The sequence below is a fragment of the Pipistrellus hanaki genome (genome assembly GCF_964339955.1).
Source record: "Pipistrellus hanaki genome assembly, chromosome: 10".
Taxonomy (NCBI): domain Eukaryota; kingdom Metazoa; phylum Chordata; class Mammalia; order Chiroptera; family Vespertilionidae; genus Pipistrellus; species Pipistrellus hanaki.
The window spans coordinates 37369722-37393757 of NC_140512.1; the positions used below are offsets into that span (position 1 = coordinate 37369722).

At 38.3% G+C, this 24036-nt stretch overlaps 1 protein-coding gene across 5 annotated transcripts in view; it reads right to left on the minus strand.

The window, feature by feature from the left end:
* The window catches only part of CRPPA (CDP-L-ribitol pyrophosphorylase A), a 154685-nt gene that overhangs the window by 103416 nt on the left and 27233 nt on the right, over positions 1–24036 (minus strand). For 4 of the 5 annotated variants that reach the window (XM_084897181.1, XM_084897182.1, XM_084897183.1 and 1 more), the window contains exons 4-5: positions 12045–12149; positions 6165–6210 (exon numbers count right to left, since the gene is read on the minus strand). In XM_084897181.1, coding sequence (XP_084753307.1) covers positions 6165–6210; positions 12045–12149 — 151 coding nt within the window. The remainder of the gene's footprint in view (positions 1–6164; positions 6211–12044; positions 12150–24036) is intronic. The other variant, XM_084897184.1, reaches the window with a different exon arrangement.

Here is a 24036-nt window from a genome sequence, read left to right on the forward strand (position 1 = left end):
ACACTTACCAGTCAGCCCACTGTCTTGTCCCAATTAATCACATTACTCCTGAGAAAAGTGTATGTTTTAAATTTCACTCATAATAGAAGCCTAAAAAGGATAAAAACTAAAGAAAAATTACCAAGTCCATTTCTCTGCCTTAAAAAAAAAAACCAAAAAAAAACCCCACAATATTAAGAATGTTATGTTACATAACTGTAAATTTGTGATTAACTGTACATTTTTTGTTGCAGATGACTGTGTAAAGGACAAATATGGGAGTACTACTTTATATACATGTTTCCTACTATTGAATAGTTTGCTACAAATAAAAATCCAGCTGAATATATTGGTGCTAAAATAAACTTAAAAATAAATCTTATCTAACAACATGAAATAAAGTTCAAATTTTGAGACTTGCTATAAACCACAATTCAGGGATCTTAGTCAAAAGTTTATGTGAAGTTAGTTACATCAAAACTCCCATTTTTGCCCAACTGGTATGGCTCAGTGATTGAGTGTCAACCCATGAACCTCGAGGTTGTAGGTTTGCTTCCCACTCAGGGCACATGCCCAGGTTGAGGGCTTGATCCCCAGTAGGAGTTAGTAGATAGATGTTTTTCTCTAAACAATGTTTCTACCTCTCTGCCATTCTCCCTTCCTCTCTTGCTCTCAAATCAATAAAAAAAATTTTTTTTTAAAACTCCAACATTAAACTAAAGATATAGTCTTCCACATAAATTATGATGGACCAAAATATACATGCTGTTCCAGTTGACAAGTATAAATCTGAGAGTATAAAACGCTCCTGCAAGACATGATGCTTAACAAAGAAATGTTTTATCCAATCTATAAAAAATAAACTTAAAATAGTTATGCCAAAATATAATTTCCCCCAGTCGGTATGGCTCAGTGGCTGAGCATCAACCCATGAACCAGAACCCAGGCTCCTACAGGGAGAAACCGAACTGTCTGGGATCAGGTTGGAAAGCAAGGAAGGCTTTCTTGCAGAGGTGCTCCCAGGAATCATGGTTACTGTGTGGAAGTGTGGGACACAGGTATGCAGAGATGCAGAGAAGGTTGACTGGCAGCATCGCTGTTTGCTACGCCCTGGTGATTCCCTGAGACCCTGCCCCACCCAATTACAACCCCACCCAAATTGTGCCCAGCGGCTTTTGCATATGAATATACTGGTGCTATTGCAGCCTACCCTAACAAACTGCAGCTGGGTCAGAGAGCTCCAAAACTTCCAAACCCCAAACAAAGAGGAGAAATCTGCAGATCTCGCTGTAGCTCCTGCTGGGTGGCCTCTGGCAGTAGCTGACTTTGCACCTCCTTGGAGATCCAGGAGCCAGTGTATCTAGTGGTCAGTGTGAGATCATACCAGATTTCAACTCCTCACATCCATAAGTGACACACTCATGAGGCAGACTCAGTGAGCACCAAAGCCCCAATGAAGCAAGTCCTGCCCCATAAAGGTGTCTCCAGCATTTGTTCCATTATAGACACAGTGGGTCCTCACAGCCAATTGGCCTGGAGGTCAATTTCTCCCAGTGATACCAACAACAGTCAAAGCTTAACTACAACAAGACTGTGCACACAGCCCACAAAGGGCTGCACCTAGAGTGTCATCCTCAGGTGATAGGGGAGGCAGAGCCACTGGACCCTATAGCACACTTACCACATAAAGCCACTCTATCAACACAGGGATCCACCAAAATGCGAAGACAGAGAAACATGTCACGAATGAAAGAAATGGAGGAAAGCAAACAAACTATTGGATATAGAGTTCAAAACCACAGTTATAAGGATACTTAAGAATATTCTAGAAATGGTCAAGAAACTTAGTGAGACCTTCAAGGATCTAAATGAGAATGCCAAAAAAAAATGAAAAAGGACTAGTCAGAAATTAAGCATACACTGTCTGAAATAAAGAATAATATACAGAAATTCAACAGTAGACTAGAGGATCCCAAGAATCAAATCAAAGATTTGAAATATGAGGAAGCAAAAAACACCCAACCAGAAAAACAACAACAAAAAAAGAATCCAAAAATATGAAGATAGTGTAAAGATCCTCTGGGACAACTTCAAGTGTACCAATATCTGAATTATGGGGATGTGAGAAGTAGAGAGAGAGCAAAATATTTGAAGAAATAATGACAGAAAACGTCCCCTACCTGGTGAAAGAAATAGACTTACAAGTCCAGGAAGCGCAGAGAACCCCAAACAAGAGGAATCCAAAGAGTACCACACCAAGACACATCATAATTAAAATGCTAAGGGCAAAATAAAAAACAAAAAAATAAAAAAAATAAAAATAAAAATAAATAAAATAATAATAAAATAAAATGCAAAAAACAAAGAGAGAATCTTGAAAGCAGCAAGAGAAAAACAATTACCTACAAGGGAGTATCCATACGACTGTCAGCTGATTTCTCAACAGAAACTATGCAGGCCAGAAGGGAGTGGCAAGAAATACTCAAAGTGATGAACAGCAAGAACCTATAACCAATATTACTCTACCCAGCAAAGCTATCATTTAGAATTACAGGTCAGATAAAGAGTTTCACAGACAAGAAAAAGCTAAAGGAGTTTATCACCCCCAAACAGGATTATATGAAATGCTGAAGGGTATTCTTTAAGAAGAGGAGGAAGAAGAAAAAGATAAAGATAAAAATTATGTACAACAAAGTGACAACAAATACATATCAACAACTAAATCTAAAAATCAAGTTAATAATCTGATGAACAGAAAAATCTGATGAACAGAATAAACTGGTGAATATAATAGAATCAGGGGCATAGAAGGTAATGGACTGACAATTCTCAGGGGGAAGGGGAAATGGGAAATGAGGGGTGCAGGAAGAGACTGGACAAAAATCTTATATCTATGGATGAGGACAGTGGCGAGGGGTAAGGGCATGGGGTATGGGAGAGGGGAACCAGTTGGAGAGGAGCCATGGGGGGGGGGGGAGAGGAACATCTGTAATAATCTGAATAATAAAGATTTATTTAAAAATAAATAAATAAAACAATACTTAAAAATATATATATATATGATTTTGGGATAGATTCACTGGACCTCAACATGCATCTGTTGGAAGCAGGTAGAGTAGAAAGGTGAGAGGGAATGGACACCTATCTATCCCCACAATTTAAGGTCCCCAGATTCAAAGGTAAAACACATGTGTAGCGGCACCCTTGGACATATCGCTCAATTCAAGTCAATGTTAGAAGATGCAAAAGAAAAAAAAAATTAGACATTCTTCCCACCTTCACTGATTCACAACCTCAAAGAGGTTCACATCAAGTTATCGGCAATGGTGAAATTCGAAAAGTTCTTAAAATAAATTTTTAAACTGTTTGAATATGTAAATTTGGAGGCCAAATCAGTTCTAAACTTGAACTGGCTAGAGGATCAATAGCCATTACCCTGGCATTGAATGTATAAACATTTACATATTACAAGTCTTGTTATGTGGTGCGGTCCCAAATCCCACTGATGATGTGACATAATATGTGGCGTAATGCAGTAGCTTTGGAGAATATAAAGTATTCCAAGTTCCAAAACACATGTAGCCCAAGGATTTCAGACAAGGGAATCTGAACAATATCTACTTAAGGAATAAAAGGGAGGATAACATTATAAAGAGGTAAACTGCCTAAGGTGGCAACCTGGATTGAAGAATGTATTTTCCATCCCTTTCAAGTTAGAATTGGCTTAGAAACATTGGATATTGTGTAATACGGGAACAATAACACTACTTATGCCACTGAGTTCCTGGAGAAGCAAGAAATAATCCATACAAAATGCTATAAACAATGCCTGGCACAAAGTAAATACCAATAAAGGAAGTGCCTAGAAAAATACTTTGAACACTTACTAGGGAAAGGCAAACAGGTGAATATAGAGTTCAGATAGTTAGCTGGCTCTATACCATATTATATTTTGGAATATATGTCAACAGTTTGATTTTTAAAAATCCAAGAGTTTTTTGGTTTTTTTCCCTCTGCCCAGAGGTATTTCTGCCATCAGACCTCAGAGGTGGTAGTATTACTGCAAGTCCTGGAGGCAGGTAGCAATCTCAGCGGAGCGAACAAGCATGTGGAGCTGATGGAACGTACCACGATGCCAAGCTTTTAATGCACAGATCTATGATTTGGGAAGAAATGAACAATGGAGAGCAACCTAGAGGAGTGTTTCCTGAACTTGATGTACAAATCAGCCAGAGTTTTTGTTAAAATTCTGCAGATTCTAACTTAATGTGATGGGGCCAGACTCCTGCATTCTGGTTCTCAGGGAGTCAGAAGGCTGCTGGCCCACACGGGGAGTAGGAAGGCCCCAGAGCAGTGGTCCTCCCCATGAATAGGCAACATCAGAATCTCTTGGGGGTTATTAGAAAAACAAGCCCTGGGGCATAAGGAAACGCTGGGAAATTGTTGCTCTAAATCAGCTGTTCACATCCAGTCAGACTTTTCCTGGGAATAAAAGTAGAATACTTTTTAAATACATTAAAAATAAAAGGAGTCTAGGAGACTAGGATATCTAAATAAGAAAACTGACATCTCTCTCTGCAAGCAATTACCAAAACTACAGCCCTTGCAATTACACTTAAAATGTAGGCTTTGACATGCTAAGCAGCCTGCTCCGATGATACAGAGGCAGAAGTGTACAGAACCACTTACCAACTAGTCACAAAATAAATCATTTCCATTTCACCTAGTAAACAGAGATAGGACTTTGTAAAGAAACCAAAGAGAGTTTTATCTTTCCTTGAGTTGAGAATGTAACCCAACCACATCATGGTTTAGCCAACTTCTCCAAAGTAATGTTTACACATCCCCTGGCTCATATGTAAATATATGTCAACAGTTTGATTTATAGCTATAGGTGATCTGTTTATATACACAGATACACAGACACAAATTACAGTACATTAATGGTTTGAAACACAATATCCCTAAAGAAAAAAAAAAAAAAAAACAGCCTGGAGGGTAAACTATAAATAATGTCATGACCAGAAAAAAAAAAAAAAATAAGATTTCAGTTTTTGATTGTTCCATAGGTGGTTTTCCCAAAACTTGATAATACACTTGATGCATTCAGAATTCAGATTTAGTTTTCTTTTCCAACTTCCAAGTTTGAATTTACAAGTTTTCACCTTTCAAACGAGTTTACAAGTTCACCGGTCAGAAATGGAGCACACAGTTCTGTCCTCCATCCATTTTTTAAAGAAATCAGTTACTGACCTTGAAAGGCACTGCATTTGCTTCAGGACTGGGGGGTGGACCCTCTTGAGTTCTGCCAGGACCATGCCTTTCACACAGTGCTGCGCCCAGAACACACCTCAGGTGTTCCCGCCATGGAGGGATGGAGGGAGGAGTGCTTGTGTGTGGAGTGAGCAGAGGCCAGGCTTGCTGCCCAACACTCAATGCCGGAAACAGTGCCCTCAACAAAGAATCACCCAACCTCCAATGCCAAGGCCCGGAAACCTTGATGTACGCAATTGGGGCTGCAAACACACAGGACGAATGTCCTGTATAGGCCTCATTATTATATTCCTAGCACAGCATGAAGCACAGGGATAAATATTTGTTGATTATTAAATAAATTACCACTGCATAGCTGGGACCTTAGAGTCATAGAGATGAAAAAAGAATGAGAAAGGGGTTATTATACATGTAATGTCTAAAACTACCCAACAAAATTAGTCATTGTCAGAACCAGAAAAAAAAAAATGTAAAAAGTCAGTCAGCCCAATCTCTGTGTTTTGGGAATAATATTTTCATACGAAAGATGCTTTCTAATGCACTGATATTATAGTGATGGGGGATCAGTCCTCTTAACGGTAACAGTAAAATATAAAAATCTTTATAAATTTACTAAAATATCGGTTGCTACTTTGAATAGTGCCAATGTCCCATACTTTCTTCAAATTAATAAAGCATTTCCTCTATAAAAAGTAAGACCAATACGACATAAATCACACATAATAAGTGATATTTCACAAGCGGAAAACAAAGCAACATGTAATTATTTTTCAAAAAAGCAAATCACAGACTTCCATGGCCTACGGGCATTTATACTTCTGAGAATTCTGAGATCTAAAATGTCATGAGAAATTCTGAACTGGCTTACATTTCTGAAACACAGGAACTGAGAGTCACAAGGCCAAACATACCCTTAATAATCGATTCAGCTGCATACAAATCTCGTTTGTAGGTCACCTAAAGGACAGATAAACCTCATTAGACTTAACAGAGCAGGAAGGAATGTGAGAGCAATAAAATTATGCCCCCAAGGAAATTCTTGATTTGGGAGAAACTATAAACACATAATACTGACAATTTCTAAATTACATCAACATCAGCAAATTCTGAATAATGTATTCTATTTCCACATATGGTTAGAGATTTGTTGAATTCTTGTCAACGTAACAGAAGTTTATCAAAGAATATGTGGTGGTATTTATATGAAAGTATTAGAATTCTTGTTTAACAGTGAGGTTTTACTTAGGAAGGAAGAAAAGGTAAGTATAACAAAAAATCACCAAGTCACCTCTTTAGCTGAAATGAGGAAATTCTTAAAGGTCAACTCACATTAAGAAGGGAGTTTCTTCTGAATGGAATATGTCTGTATGTACCCACAAGGTTCACCTTATGAGGATTTTTGGCTCTGATAAAAAGAGCATAGAAGGCACCACCATGTACATAAGAATAATCACAATCTTTCCTTAAAAATACGCAGCCTCCTCAAAATTGCAATGGGCTCTTTGTAATGTAACCTGACATGGTCCTTTGGCAGATACGTCCCAGGCCACATCACTGAGCTCAGATATAGAACATGTCAGGTGTACTGCATCACAGAATAGTTCTCCCATACCACAGAACTGAAAATGTACTAAGTAATGAACTAAATAATCAATACTACAAGGTCTTAGGAGCTCATCATTCAAATGCCCAGATGATTAGAATGCAACTGGTCTAAAAACCCACTTTGAGAAGTACTCTCACCAAATTAGTACCTTTCTATGCCTACAATTTAAACTTCTTTTCCCCTCCAAATTATCTCATAAGGACACTTGTACAGAAACTTTGCTCAGCTCAAGTGACCCAGGGCACTTCTAATCAAAATATATTCCTGCTCTATGCCTTTATCCTGGCTGATAAATCCTAGCCCCAAACTACAATCCAGAATTAGAAGTAGTGGTCAATTTGTAAGACAGATGAGAAATTGCTCAAGCATTCAACTAATCTATTTAAAGTAAATGTGACATTGCTACATTATCTCTAAATCAAATACATGCCAAAGAAAACTAGAACTATAGTTACTGACCTATTATCTGGGGGGAAAATAGAAAACAGATATTTAAAAGTTCATGCTGGGCATTTTACCAAATTAAAGGTTGCACTAGTATTGATTTCATTCATTCATTTAGCAAATACTTATCATATAATTACTGTGTTTTAGATCCTAGTCAAAGTCCTGTTCTAAGTGCGGGCAATAGAGGATTCAAAAGAATGGGAAAAACTCATTCACTTGAGTGGACTACATTTTAGTGGAGAGATTTTTCTTATAAGAATTAAATGTTTTTCTTTTGTTGCTTGAAAAATCAAAGTTAGCTACATATCTGAAATGAAGATTCAATGTGTGCAATTTAAATGAGAAAATGCCTTATTTCTATATTTGTCCACAAACGCAAAAATTAATGGGAAGGTGGTTAATTACCTTATTCATCTCTATCCCCTCCTGTTTTTGTTGAGGGATAAGATTGCATTCCAACTTAAAATAGAATTGTGAAAGTCTTTTTTTTTTTTTCAAATAAATCTTAATGATGTTTTTAATTAAGAGAAAACTTGCTTTCAAATACTAAAGTGTTTTTCTAGCATACTTCCAAGACAACATTTTTGCATTGGAGTCCATATTATGAATAAAATACATGTCTTTATTACCCAAAAGGCCTCTCTCCACTATTATTAAATAATTAACTGTGCAAACAAGAAAGAGTACTAAATTTCCTCTGTCTACTTTTTTCTTATAGGCTATGGATACCAGCCATGTGCTGATTAAATGCTTTGTATTTTATATCTTCAACATAAAGCCATACTGAATACCTCAGCTCTACTTCTAAAACACTGATGCAATGAAAATAAATAACGAAGTATTTCTCTTAAACTTGTTAAATACTGAGTCTAAAACAGCCCTTTTTTCTAAGGGAAAAGTACTGGGAAATGTAATTCTGAATTAATGACTTACTCCATTTCTGTCAGACTCATAGTAACATAGGTTGCCCTTTCCTTATTTTTAATTTCAAAAACAGTTTAATGATCAGTTTTGAAGTTGATTTTCTTCTGTCAGCATGATCTATAGTTTTTCTTTGTCTTTACATGACACCTTATGACAGTTATTTTTTTAAAAATCAACCTCGTAGTGATGGGAGGGAGCCTTGGTCCTCTGATTTACTGGTTTTCACACTGGGGCTTTAGAGTGTCCGGGAACACCTGCACTGTAGGGGAGGGCCTCTGTGCGCCTGAGACTCTGAGCCCCACACCTGCCACTCACCTCGGGAAGCTCAAGTTCTGTCTGTGTAGTTCGACTGTGCTTCTGTGCTATATTTCATCTAGGTAAAGTGTTTAGATAAAATGTATATGTGAAATATACTTACATATATACACATATATATGTATACATGTGCATATGTAAGTATATGTGGGTTGTTTTTTTTTCAATTGAAGAAAAACTTGAAACTGAGAGCCACAGAGATAGATTTCTTCCAAATACGAGGCCAGGGCTCTCTCAGCTACCTCCAGGTGAGCACCAAAAACACAAACACTGTCACACCTACTTTGTGTTGTTCCATCTGCATTCACACTCAACATCGTAAATAAGACTTTTCAGGGTCAAGTCCAGTTGGCTATCATCTTACATGAGTTACGTTATACTATACTTAATGTTCTCCCACCTTTCACTGCATGAGAAAATGAATATGTAACTCCAATAATTAGAATCCAGAAGATCTTAAAATTTAAAGATATAGAATGTTTACTAGATACAAATGTAGACTGGGGGATATTTATTATATTTATTTCTATTTCATCAGTTACATCTATGTTGAAAATATTCTTTCCTCTAGACTGAATAACTAGATGAAAACCTACAAAAAAGAAATTATGCCACCACAGTGTATTTTTCAGATTTAAAAAAAAAGGGGGGGGGGGTAAAAAGTGAGACTTTTGTTTCTTTAGTTCTTAACAAGGATGCTAGAACACCTGACTCCTTAAAAAAAAAAATGTTCACATCCAAAGGACTCCTCAGAAGTCAGCCATTCCAGGAATACTTTGATGACTCAAACACTTCTGAAACTCCTCCTAAAGAAGCCTTTTCAGACAACGGGACACAGCTGAATTTCTTAAATAACTGGTTATAAATCTATAAATCTTTCAAGCCCTGAGGATGGTTTTACATTTAGAAACGGGAAGTCTGTTCAATTAGATTTACACAGTGTAGTAAGTGATCAAATATTTAATTATATTTCAGACAAAAACACGGCACATCTACCCATTAAAGAGATGGAAGTCCTACAGACGAGACGGAATTCTACTGAGGGCAGTAAGTGTTCACTGAGCCTGACAAGGCACCAGCACTCAGAAAGCATGAGTGCTAACACCTATTTCTGGTCTCTTCTGTGTTTGGTCACTCTTTGGGGAGAGGGTGGCTCATTTCTGGGGATGGCCTCTACTTTGCAGGGTGACTTGATAAAAACTGATGTTTCCTCCATGCCCCAGGGTGCCTGCTGCAAGAACACTGACATCAACTCTGAATTTTACCTTTTACATTTATTTCTACCAAAAAAAAAAAAAAAATTAAAATAAAAAATTAAATAAATAAAAAAGTATGTAAAATACAGAAATAATAACCCTCCTGGGATTTCTGGTATCAGAGTAACAGTCCTAGTCACAGTCCTCACACCACTGAGAGGGTGAGCACCCTGACTTCGGAGCGGTAGGGGAAGGTGTCCTGGCTCTGCTGTCTTCTGGGAGTGCCATGCCTCCTGAGATGTGTTTGTCACTGTGTCAGATTTCTGAATCCTGCTCCAGGTGCTGGGCACAGCCACCGGAGTCCAGTATTAATTTTAGCGTAATAATACAAAATCTTTTCTCACATCTGAGTTTTAGCCAATGGTAGAAACACTGGAATTATTATAGAATTAAGCACTACTGTCAAAGTGGAGATTCCATTATTTTGGTTTAAAAGCAACTGAAATAATCTCTATTCATACGAAATGGTAACACCATAAAAGTAATCAAATTAGAAGTCTATACTAAAGGCATCTCATACAATGCCATCATAAGAGGCTAAATAGGGCTAAATAAACAGCTGGGAATTATTATTTTTTTAAAATAAAAATAAATAAAAAAACTAGGGGCCCTGTGCACGAATTTGTGCACCTTGAAAGGAACTCTGTGCTGTGAGGCTGCGGTGGACACAAGGGCTGGTCTTGGCCCACCCTCCAAGCCCCACCTGGCTCCTCCCAGCTTGGCCCCTGGTCTCGTCTGTTGGCAGTTCCTGCTCCCACTGCCACGACCTCCATGTGCCGACAGCACCGGCCCCACTTGCACCTGCTAATGGCACAGAGTGATTGGGGCTGGCGCCAGCAGTGGGTGAGAGTGGAGCCCAGCGCCATCAGCAGGTGCAAGGGGCTGCTTCCTTGATTGCCTCTCAGAAGCAGGGGGAGGTGGAGAAGCCCTCAGGGGCAATTGGGGCCGACGGCTGCCGCTCACACCCGCTGATGGCACCGAGCAATTGGGGGCAGTGCCAGGTGCTGGCAGCGGGTGCGAGCGGTGGCTCTGGAGCTGGCTGCAGGTATGAAAGGGGCCAGTGCCAGCAATGGGTGCGAGCGGGGCCATCACTGGCAGTGAGTGTGAGCAGCGGTTGCTGGCCCAGATAGCCCCTCAGGACCAGCAGGAGATAGAGAAGCCCTGAGGGGCGATCGGAGCTAGCAGCCGTCCCTGGCACCCAGTGATGGTGCTGAGTGATCAGGGCTGGTGCTGGGTGCCAGCAGTGGGTGCAAGTGGCAGCTCTGGAGCTGGCAGCAGGTGCAAGCAGGACCGGCGCTGGCAGCAAGTGTCAGCACCTGGTGGGACCACAGCATGGGGGAGCAAAGAATTTTCAGTAACCACCAGAGGCTCGCCCTGATGACAGAGACTGGCACCCCACCTTGGTCTGGCACACCCAAACACCTGCTACACTATCCCACCGCAGCCAACACCTGCCACATTCTGCGTGCGCCCCCTGGTGGTCAGCGCACATTATAGTGACTGATTGTTCAGTTGTTCTGCTGCTCAGTCTATTTGCATATTGGGTTTTATATATATAGATAGATAGATAGATAGATAGATAGATAGATAGATATAATGATGGAAGATAATGAATAACAGGAGGCAGAAGAAGGAAACAGGGAGCCAGAAACAACTGCAATATTTATACTCTAAGTAATGTCACCTCACTTAAGAGAAGAAATGTAATATCTATAAAAGGCCTCTCACTGTCATATGAAATATTTTTGCCCAATCCATTGAATTCAAGGTACTATTAAAGCACATCATTATTCCAAAAAAATTGGCACTCCCACCCCAGGACTATTGTAGAAAGCAGAGTTCCATCCTCAAATCCAGTTGAGTGTAAGGCAATAGAGTAAAAGGACACACAGAGAGAACAAGAAAAAATATGTGGATAAAGCAGTCTTACTGGCTATTTATTTTTAAATTGTGTGAAAGTAAATTTTCTTAAAACCAAATAATAGAAGCAATACCATACTTTGACAGCTCAAAAAACCCAGTAAAACTTTTTTAAATACCTTAATGTATGCGCGCACACACACACACACATACACACACACACACCTTTTCTTCCAGAAATAGTGATTCAGCATGAAACCAAGTATTTTTATACTATTTCCCCATTTTCTAAAGCACCTGTAAGGTGTTTATACTTGCAGCATGTGTCTTCAGGAATGACATAAGCACAGACAATTCCCAGAACAGAGTACCAATTCCATTACCTTCCAGAGATCAGGTGATCCTTCCACAAGTTTGGCCTTGACGTGACAGTATTTTAGAGCCAGTTGCAAACACTCAGTTCCAAATTCCAGGTCATAGTCACTACACTGGGAAGGGGAAAACAAAGTTAACAAGTTAAAATAAAAATTTAAGGAAAACTTAATCAATTATTGTATAACCAATTACATAGAGGAAAGGAAGAGCCTACAGAATTTCCAAGCTCTTTGATTAGCTACTGATTATTCAAGTTATAGAATAGTTTTCCCTATGCACTAACAGCCAGTAGAAAATAGGAATGTTGCAATGGTAAGTCTCAAACTTCCTCAGTCATTTCCGATGTCAGAATATTTAATTTCTTTTGTTCATAAGCTACCTTTCCAAACATGTTTCTAAAATTCCTAAGGATTTCCATATCACAATTTGATTTAACAAATATATGTATTCATAAAACTCCAAATCCCCTTCCTTATATGTATAGGTCATAGGTCTCTCATTCACCTTAATAGTTTAGATATCAATACATCCTTTTAAAATGATTTATATTTTTATTCCAAAATTGGACACAGTTTTACAAAGGTCTTTTATACATTTAGGAAAATATAAACAACATTTTAAAGCATATGAAGCAGAATCATTAAAATTACCAACATAATATAATTCAGCTGAATAATACTGAGTGCCTATTACATGCTTTGTATTAAGTGGCACCATATAAATACAAAGGAGACACTTATTGTGTCCTCCAGGACTCCACTCTGGAAGGGGAGACTGGTTTATAACAAACATTTTGCTACCGAATGTGACAGATGTAGCTCTAGAAGAGAGTCTAGAATTAGGTCAGGAGATAAAATACTTAATGCTATGTGAGGGCTTCAGGGAAGGCCTAGCAGAGGAAAACCTCTATTTTGTGCTTCCAGCCCCTCCACAATCTCATCTGCTAGTATGTGAGGGAGATGTGTGTACAGTGAACAGTGGTCTCTTTACCCTGTGGTTAAGTCCCAAAGATGACGAGCAATGATGCTGTTCCTGCCTCTTCCCAGAGGCCGGATACTGAGCACATCTGGGGACAGCCCTCAACATGCTCACAAAGTGAATACTGAGAGGAGCCCATAGCAACAGCTACTACTGCCATCTCAGCTGGCGGGGTAAGAATATTACTTGATGCTGTGCCCTGCCAACCATGTGATGTACTAGGCAAGATGTCAACAGCCTATACATTACATAAAGTCTCCAGGATTCCAGTCACCAGGGCCACTGGGAATCATGAAAAATTATGGGTCAGGTATAAATATATAGCAGAAAGAGAGGCTAAATATTTTGACAGAAAGACTGGTCTAAACTTTCCATTCATTGGATGGAATGATATTACAACTAGTCACGGAGTTTTTAGTAATTGTTGGCATTACAACCTTGCTTTCACAATGAGTTCAAACAATGCATGCTTCAGGACAAGTTGCATTTGAACTTCTGTGTCATAAGAACACTGATGATGACTTTCACGTTTCCCTAGGATATGGGAAGTTGGGAAAAATGATGCTCTTTTCCGAAGAAAAGAAACAGCAGGTAAACTATACAAGCACAACTTTTTCTTGAACCCAGAAATGAGGCCACAGACAATCACTAAACAGACATTTTAAAGTTATGAATAAGAAATCAATAGTGATAAAATGAAATTATAAAAAATAAGATATTAATACAAAGGCAGACAAAAAAAAGAACAAATGGAACTAATAGAAAATACCCAGCAAGATGGTATTTAACCAAGAAAGATAATGAATGTATAATTGCACAAAATGTCAACATTTATTATCCAGCATGGGAGTCGTAGGGATATTACTTATCACATGAAACACACACACACACACACACACACACACACACATGCTGAGAACTCCATGCCTCCTTAAACTTATAGCCCAAATTAGTGTGGAACAATGTCCTCCCCAGACAGAAGTCCTGAGGACACTGTTTTCAGAGGTCCCCAACTTCACAGCCCATCCCAGTCATGTTACAGTAAAGGTCACAATCAACAAGTTTCATCCTCAAACCCACCCACCAGTCTTTAGCACGCAAACATGAGCAGAAAGCCCCGATTTAAATAAAACCCAAGGAAAAACTCAAACATAAAAGTTAAAAAGGCAAAAAAGTAAAAATTCTTAGAGGAACTAGAAATTATGCAGTTAAAAAAAAAATAAGACCAGAATGAAAAAGTATATATACACATAAAACAAGACAGAATAATATTTAAAAAGGTGGAAAACTAAAAAAAAATGAGAGAAAAGAATAATTGATGATAACCACAGAGTCCAATATGTTTTTTAAAAGAAAGAAAGAAAGGAAACAGAAGGAAAGAAAGAAAGAAAACAGAAGGAAAGAACAGAAAAGGGTAGGACAAGGAAATGACCTAATAAATTTTTTAAACTGCAATAATGAAGAACATGAGTCTCCAAATTAAAAATCCTTATGAAATAAAAGAAGCTAATAGATGAAAGCACAATTAGCAGCTACAACAAAAGGTCTTATAAAGAAGCAGAAATCCAACTTAGTTGGGACTTCTTAATAGCAACAATAAAAATCAGAAAAACAATGGAATAGTTTCTTTATAATTTCTAAGGTAATAATCGTCAACGTAAAACTATACTCCCAGAAAAGCTATATATCATTTTTGAGGACAGAATATAGAGTTTTACAAATATTGGAGGTCTCAACAGAATTTAAATTTTTGTGGGCTCATTTTTGAGCTTTTTAATACACTTTGGGGAGCAGTTTTAGATTCATAGCATAATAGGCCGAAGGTACAGATATTTTCCATATACCCCCGACTGCCACATATTCACAGCCTTCCCCACTATAAAAATCCTACTCCATAGTACATTTATTAAAATCAATGAACCTACACCACTAAATCATTATCACCCAAAGCCCAGAACTTACAACAATAAGTTCATTCTTAGTGTTTCATATCATATAGTTTGATACAAATGTATAATAATCTCTATATTTAAAAGCCTAAGCAACCATTCAACCAGTAGCTATTATGTGCACTGACCACCAGGGGGAAGACTCTCAATGCACAGGCATGGAAACATGGAACAGACTGACGAATCTCAGAGGGAAAGGGGGACAGGGTAGGGCAGGGAGAGATTAAACAAAGATCTTATATGCATACTAGAGGCACAGATTTGTGCACCTGTGGAGTCCCTCGGCCTGGCCTGTGGGGATCGGGCCGAATCCATGCACCAGGCCTTTGACATCCCCTGAGGGGTCCTGGATTGAGGTTGCAGGCCAGACCAAGGGACTCCATCAGTGTACAAATCCATGCACTAGGCCTCTCGTAAAATAATAAAAATCCTCTGTGCACCTCCTCCACTCTGCACCCAACCCTCATTGAACTTTTTTTCATCTTCCTAGTTTTGCCTCTTCCAGAAGTAATATATTAATACTTCAAATCAGACAATATCCTGTTCAGAGTGGCTTTTTTGACTTAATAGAATGTATCTATGTTTCCTTCATGTCTTTTGTGTCTTGATAGATCATTTTTTAGCACTGGATAATATCCCATTGTTTGAATGTACCACAGCTCATGTATGCATTCATATACTGGGGGAGATTTTGGTTGCTTCCAAGTTTTAGAAATTATGAAAACACTAGTAAACATTCATGTGTGAAGTTTGTTATAGTCTTTTCAAGTTATTTGAGAGCAAATATGAAGGAGGGCAATTGTTGGACCATATAATAAAAATAGGTGTACTTTTGTAAAAAAAAAAAAAAAAAAAAATTGTCCAATTTTATTCTCAAGTAGATGTACCATTTTGCTTTTCCACCAGCATGAATGAGAGTTCTTGTTACTTCACATACTCACCAACATTAAGTGTTGACATTCTAGATTTGGGCCATTCTATAATAATAGAAGTGTAGGGATAGCTCATTTCTGTTATAAGTTGCATTTCCCTGATGGTATATGATGTGGAGCATCTTTTTAAATGTTTATTTGCCATCTGTATATCTCCTTTGGTATGGTGTCTGCTCAGGTCTTTTATCATGTTATTGAAATTGAGCTGTTCATTTTCTTATTGTTGAGTTCTTTGTATATTTTGGATAATAGTCCTTAATCACAAATGTCTTTTGGAAACATATTCTTCTAATTTGTGGCTCTTATTCTCATTCTTTTAAAATATTATTTTGCCCGGCAGGTTTTTTTAGTTTTAATGAAGTCTAACTTATCAATACTTCCATAAATTAAGCTTTTGGTGTTGTATCTTAAAAAAGAAAAAAAAAAATGCCCTATCAATGGTCATCTAGGTTTTCTACTGTGTTATCTTCTAAGAGTTTTATAGTTTTATGTTTTACATTTAAGTTACATTTTTAGTTAATTTTTGTGAAGGGTGTAAAGTCTGTCTCTAGATTCTTTTTTTGCATGTGGATGTCCAGTGTTTCAATACCATTTATTAAAAAGATGATCTCTGCACTGTTGTATTGCCTTTGCTCCTTTGACAAAAATCAGTTAACTACTTGTGTTGGTCTATTTCTCAGTTCCCCCTATGTTCCATTAATTGATGTCTATTCTTTCACTAATACCACAGTCTTGACTGGTATGGCTTTATAGTAAGTCTTCAAGTGGAGTAGTTTCAGGGTTGCAACTGGGTTCTCCTCCTCCAGTATTGCATTGGCTGTTCTGGTTTTTCTCTATCTCCATATAAACTTTAGTATTAGTTTACCTAAAGCTGTAAGAATTGACATCTTAATATTATTCAGTCTTCCTATCCATGAACATAGAATATCTCTCCATTTATATAGTAGTTCTTTGATTTTGCTCATCAGAGATTTGTACTTTTCTTTGTACAGCTTTTATATACATTTTGTTAGATTATAACTAAGTATATAATTTTTGGGGTGCTGATGTAAATGGTGTTGTATATTTTTTTTAATGCCACCTACTCATTGCTAGTCTCTAGAAAAGCAATGTAGCACTGCATACAAACTTGAATCCTGCAACATTTCTACAATTACTTATTAGTTCCAAAAGTTTTTTTGTCCATTATTCCAGATTCTCTACATAGACAATTATGTCGTCTATAGATATAATAGATGACATATAAAAAAAGAATGTTTATATCCTTCCCAAACAGAATGCTTATTTCTTTTTTCTTGTCTTATTCATTAGCTAGGAATTACAGTTTAAATGTAATATGGCTACGTATAGTTTATCTGGCACTTATCCTGCTTGGTGTTCTCTGTGTGGTTCCTAGATCTATGGATTTGGAGTCTGGCATTAATTTGGGAAAATTCTCAGTCATTATTGCTTCAAATATGGTCTACTTTTCTCTTTTTCTTCTCTGTCTGGTATTCCCATTATGTGCATGATATACTTTTTGTAGTTGCTCCACAGTTCTTGGGTATTTTCTTCTGGGTTTCTTTTTTCGAGGCTTTCTCTCTCTCTCTCTCTCTCTCTCTCTCTCTCTCTCTCTCTCTCTCTGCCTTTTAGTTTTGAAAATTTCTACTGAGACATCTTCAAGTTCACGATTCTTTCCTCAGCTATGTCCAGAATACAAATAAACTTAAATATAATCTTCATTTCTGTTAGTAGTTCTAAGAGTTCTTTTTAATTTCTTCTTGAAATTTCCATCTCTTTGATTATATTGCCCAACTACTGACATTATACTGCCTGAATTCAAGGTCCATTGCACCAAGTTTCAAATGTACTCTAGCAGCTTCCTTGACTTTTACCCTCACTTGAACAACTAATATCTGTACTAAAACCTGGAAGCTTGGTTTCGGCTCTATCGTGGCTCCTCTGAAATTTTTTATTTCTCTAACTCAGTCTCTGACCAGCAGCTTCGTCCTCTTACTCTCCCCTTGCATTAAAGTTGACCTCACAGTTATCGCATGGAGGCATTTGATCCTGTAAAACTTTCATTTAATCTTGGTTAGAAACCCTCCCTTTTCTTAGACTGTTCTTATCAATCAGGAGACTACAATTGAAGACATGAAAAATCTTATTACAAACACCCCAACTGCCTGATCTCTTGTCCGACCACTATAAACTCTATCTACTAATCAATGATGTAACCTGTTTTCTTATTTTTAAGTTTTAGTTCATATTTTATCAGTTATAAATGTACAGTTTCAAAAGCAAATATACAAACAAGATTAATTAAGAAAAAGTTTGCCCTACTCCCTTCACTCTATTTTGTCTTCCCAGAGGCAATCATTTTTCCTTTAAATATGATTCCTTAAATACAATCGCAGTAGCATACAATAAACTTTTCTCACTCATACAACTGTGTGCTGGCTGAGATGACTCCACTTCCAAGCGGCAGGGCTGTGGGCTAGCAGTGGCAGCTCTGATCCAGGGACTGCACTCTGCAGGCCGAACTAGAGAGCTGCGGCCACCCTGAATAAGCCTTCCTTATGGCAATAGTAAGAACACAGGGGACAAGCTCAATAACACAAGCACACTTCAGCCTTTACCTAAATCACTTGTTAAAATACCAGAGCAAGTAGAAGGCCAAACTCAGAATCAAGGAGGAAGAAAATATATTTCACTTGCCAGGAAGCCACAGCAAGGGTACAAAAGTACAACACTGTGGCAGAGAATGAAGAATTGGATCAAATACTTGGTCTATCACACCATATCACACCATAATATACTTGTGATGCTGCCTCGTGATTTCCAGAGTTGGCCATCATCTTCTAACCTTTTCCAACATGGACTATTCTCTGCCAGCCACACAGATATCATCCAAAAAAAACTCCCTATATCAATATCCAGAGGATACTCTCCATCGGTCCCCTGTCATGGACCTCCTATCTCCTGTATCCCATATAACTTTTCTTGATTTGATTCCCTAACTTTTTTGGAACAAATCATCTAGTAGCTTTCTCAGAAAGGGAGCATAAGAGGGTAAGTTTTTTTAAAACTCTTTTTGGTACATTATTTCTTTGATACTTCTTTCCCTCCATTTTTTTTCTTTTTGGAAATTTTTGTTATAGAGCATTGGCTCTTTGTCTGGACTTCAATTTTATTTCCTTTCCTATATATTTTTTGCCCTTTGGGGGAAGGTTCCTCAGATTTATTTTTAACCCTGGATTTTCTTTTTATTTGAATCTTTTTTTTCTAGCATTTTTATCTTGGTTTATGTTTCAAATAACTTTTCTCTCTGAAATGACACTTTTGTTGTTAATCCTCACCCGAGAATATTTTTTCCATTAATTTTTAAAGCGAGTGGAAAGGGGGCAGAGGGGAGGAGAGAAACATCAATGTGAGAGCGACACAATGATTGATTGCCTCCCACATGTGCCACAACCAGTGCCAGATCGGACCTGCAAGCCAGGTGGGTACCCTGAACCAGAAATCAAATCCACAACCTTAAGTGCACAGGGCCAGGTGTGTGCTCTAACCATTTAGGCACACAAGCCAGAGCTAACTTTTTAACAGTTTTCCTTCCTCTGATTCCTCCATATTACTCTTTTCTGTTTGTTTTGGTCTCTGTCTTCCACACAGTAAGGGTATTCTTTATATGGTATGATAATACTTGTCAGCTTATATTTAAGAATAGAAGATTAAAAAGCTGTAACACGATGAGTACAGAAGAGTGAGCTTTACTGTAGGGTGATGTGGTTGAGAAGTTTACTGGGGAATCTCTAAGGATAGTATTTTTAGGGCTTTCTTTGTAGACTGAACAGATTCCCCAAACTAAACTTCCAATTTCCAGCTGGAAGGGAAAGGCAAGCCTTTGGGGTACTGGCCGCTGAGTAGAGAAGAGGCCACAGGCCGCCCCACTCATCAGGCACAGGCCTGTTAGTCACTGTTTGGTCAAGACATTCATTCTCCAGACTACACCCAATATACTCCCCTCACATGGGGGGTGCTTCACCCCCACCTGCCTCTGTAGGTAGAACAGTGGGGTCATAAAGTAGAGAAGGTTATTTAAAGATCAGACTGCTTCTAAATAGTGTTCAGCAAACCCGCCTTCTTTTGTCCCCTTCCACTGAGTTCTAGAGGTAGCTGAAGGTCCTGAACTTTTTGGGAATTCTCCGGTAGGCAGTTTCAATTTTTAGCCATCCCTACCACTGTTTTTTTTTTGTTGTTGTTGTTTTTGCTTTTTGTTTTTAAATAATCCAGCCTTCTCAGATCTACTGCATTGATTACTACTCATTTACCTGCTTCCCAGGTATTTGTTTCCCATTGTCCTTTCTCTTATTCTCCTTGTCCTTGTGGGTCCATGTCATTTTTAATCCCTTTCTAGTAGCTTTAATAAGGCTTGCGTAGTTAGAAAAAGTAGATACATATTCAGTTGGTTATCTTTACCCAGAAACAGGAGTATGTGCATTCTAATTAGATAAATAATTCCAAGTTGTCTTCCATAAAGGTGGTTTCAATTTATGTCCCCATAAGCAGTGTTGGAGAATGTAGCATGGTTGTTAACATGAGGTAAATGAATAGGGCTCAGAGGGACTGTAAAAATCTCTGAAAAAAATCTTTTTTTGTATAATGTGGTTATTTTTCTTGGAAGATATTTCACAAGTTTCAGAGCTTTTATAACACACACAATAAAGTTAGGAACCATTGTTTTATGATAATTATGTAATGGTCATGGCTACAAATAATCCGATTACATATCTATCCTTCCAGCTTTAACATTCACAGTATTATTTCTGTAAAGCAGCCTGGGAAGTTTGCCCAACAAAGAACAATATACCGTATACATTAGAGAAAAACTAAATCAAAGGCATGCGTGCACAGGTTTCTCACTCTGCAGTCACAGACCTAAGCTCAGAACATCTCAAGTAGAAACAAAATAGGCTATCTTACAATTAGATAAACAATGAACACCTGCATTCAATTTATCACCTGGAAATCAAACTTGCAGCATTTTGCATACATTTACATTGTTTGAGTTATGCAATGTATTCTTGAATGGCAGGAGAGACAGTTATCCAAGAAGCTTTGTTCTCACAATACAGAGGATCACTTTATGAGTAAATAAATGAGTCCATATGAGACTGATAATAATAGATTCAGCCCTCACTCTTCAGGAAACAATGTTCAAACGATCTGGCAAAGGACAAGATTCCTTTGGGTATACATTTTCAAATAAGTTTCCACAGAGTTACATTCACAGGAGGCTTTTAAACACCTATCAGGTGGAAAAACAAACCTGTCAGTTTTCCACATTTTGCCAACCTTACCCAAGCAAAATCTATTATAAACTCAAAGGCAAGCACCATCCATATCTAGCCTTACTAAACATTATCTAGAAGATGCTGTTTCTTTTTCTGCATCCAGATAATTAGGGGAAGTAACATGGAAGAACAAATTTCACCAGTAATTCTATTGATAAAACTATGATTTTAACCATTTTTATTGACTTTCACAATCAAATATTGTCAAGCACAATTGAAAACCCGAAGTCTGACTGGAATATTTTACTCTTATCTTTTGTTTCTCCTTTCGCGGGGGGGGGGGGGGGGGGGGGAGGGGGGTCCTGAAGAAAAGTTATCAATAAAATTAAAAGGAAATGAAGATACTGCCCAGAAACACATTGAGTAGACATAATCTTGTCCCAAAGGAAACTACTAAGGTAAAAACTGAATCCTATAGTGCTATAAAACCACAGAGAAAAGGCAACTTTGAATTAATGCACAGACAATGGTTATAAAGCTCTTATCATAACCTCAAAAGATCGTGAGGATCTTAAATAAATCGAGGAAATACAGAGAAGGGAGGACCCAGAACCAGAAGTTAGTTCGGCAGCAACAGGATTGGTGATGCTATTACTCAGGTTGGAAGATGTAGAAAAAAAGAGCAGGTCTATTGGGGAGGTTAATAGTTAGATTGAAGTTACCTGTATGACATCTAATAAAAGTAGTCAAAGGAAATTATAAATATATGCCCAAATTTTATGAGAGAAACCTGAAAAAGAATGATCATGATCAGAAAAATTGGGAAACATATATTCATTGCGAATAATTATGGAAAGTTTGCCACACAACACTCTAAGCACTAGATGACTAAGGCTGGAGGAAACCATGCTGGCAAATGCAACACAAGGAAATGACAGCAATTCTGGAGATGTATTCACAAACTAAAGAAAATAAAAAGAAGAAACAATGATTTCACAAGATCATTTTTATTAATTTTTGACACGTGTATAGATTGCAAAGAATTTAACCTAAATTCAGTGCAAGCAATTAAAAGTGTATCTGCTTTAACTACGAGTTAGACCATTATCTCAAGTCCTTTTATTGACCAAAAATATAGCTGAAAAATTATCATACCTTCTACACAAACAACTTGTCCAATAGTCTCTTTCTGACCCACTCCTTATATTAATTTTAGTACCGTAAGCCTCCTGCATGAATTGAAAATTCCATGTTAATTTAACAAAGGAAGTGAATCCTAGGATACGACTGAAGAGAAAATTTTAATTCACAGTTTCAAGTGACCGAACAGTCTTTAAAAACAAAAAAAAAAAACAAAGAGATGTGCTCCTCCCCAGGCAACCCCCACTCTATACAAACTCCCAACTCCCACAGCAAATGCCCGTTCACAGTGGAAGCTTAGACACAACAGACACCCAAATGAGAACTGCAATCAAAGCAAAGAGCAGGTAGCTCTGACTCAAGTAATAAGGATGCATCTCTTAACTTACAATACATTCTCCTATATAATTGCTACATATGAATTTTAAAGTAAGAAAAAATATATAATTAAATTAAAATGTGATATGGCTGATATTTAATTGCTATATATAAATTTTAAAGTGAGAAAAATATATATATGTAAATGAATAAAAATGTGATATGGCTAATGTGTTTTAATTCTGTAAGCTGGGGCGAGCAGCTACTGAAGTCCCTGCTCGTCTCATTCAGACTTCCAGTTCATGTTTTTTCCCTCGGTCCTTTGGAATATCGCCCCATATGAGCACAGTTTAATAGTCCTGCCTGTCTCTGGGCTTCCTACGTTCTGCAATATGTGCCTCAATTCCAAACTTGCCTCGCAGGCCTACATTCCATCCTTTGGATTCTCATGGTGATAATAATAATAACAATAATAATAACAGGTGTCTGCCTTGCCACTACAGGCACTAAAAAGAGACAGAGGGGAAGCGGGGAAAAGCAGAGGAGGGAGGACCAAATGCATCATTAGGCATTCAGCCTGGAGTCATAAACTATACAGTAATTTACACAAGAAAGATTTAATTTGCAGCATGATTAACTTAGTACTAAAGTGTAACTAGTAAGAAAGAATAAAACAAAATTCTAAAATATGCAGTAAATCCGAGGGAAGAAACCAACTTGGGGGAAAAGGGTAGGGGGTTGGAGGGAACACTCTGCAAGACTGAGACTGGAACCTCACTGAAGATTTGGCTATGGCCCCCTGGGTGGTGGGGAAGTTTTGAAGCTTGACCAGTGCCAGAGATGGTGCATAGGCAGGCGGCAGGCGAAAGCTGGTGGGGTAGCCAAAATGTGGGAGGACCGTCTGATGGCCGGGAGCCTCCCTCTGACACCCAGAAGCCTGAGGCTGATGAACAGAGGGCTGCAGAGAGGGATTGACAAGCTGGCAGCCTGTCACCGGAATGCCAAGAAACCAAGGCTGGCAGGCATGGGGCTGCAGTCCAGGATGGGCAAATGGGAAAAACTCCACCATGTCAGCAGGCAGAAGCTGGCAGGCAGAGCACAGCAGACCAGAACTGGCATCACACGCTGCTAAAGAGTAGGGCACTTAGTGCTGCAGATACATGCCCATGGCAGCCGTGGCAGCAGGAATAAAACAGGAGGAAAGCCCCTTCTGCCGGCAGTATCCCTGGAGCATCCTCCACTGATGAAGCTTAAAACCTCCTGGCAAAGGCCGTAACCTGTTTGGCTCAATGGACAGAGCGACGGCTTAGGGACTGAAAGGTCCCGGGTTCGATTCCGGTCAAGGGCATGTACCTTGGTTGCGGGCAGATCCCCAGTAGGGGGTGTGCAAGAGGCAGCTGATCGATGACT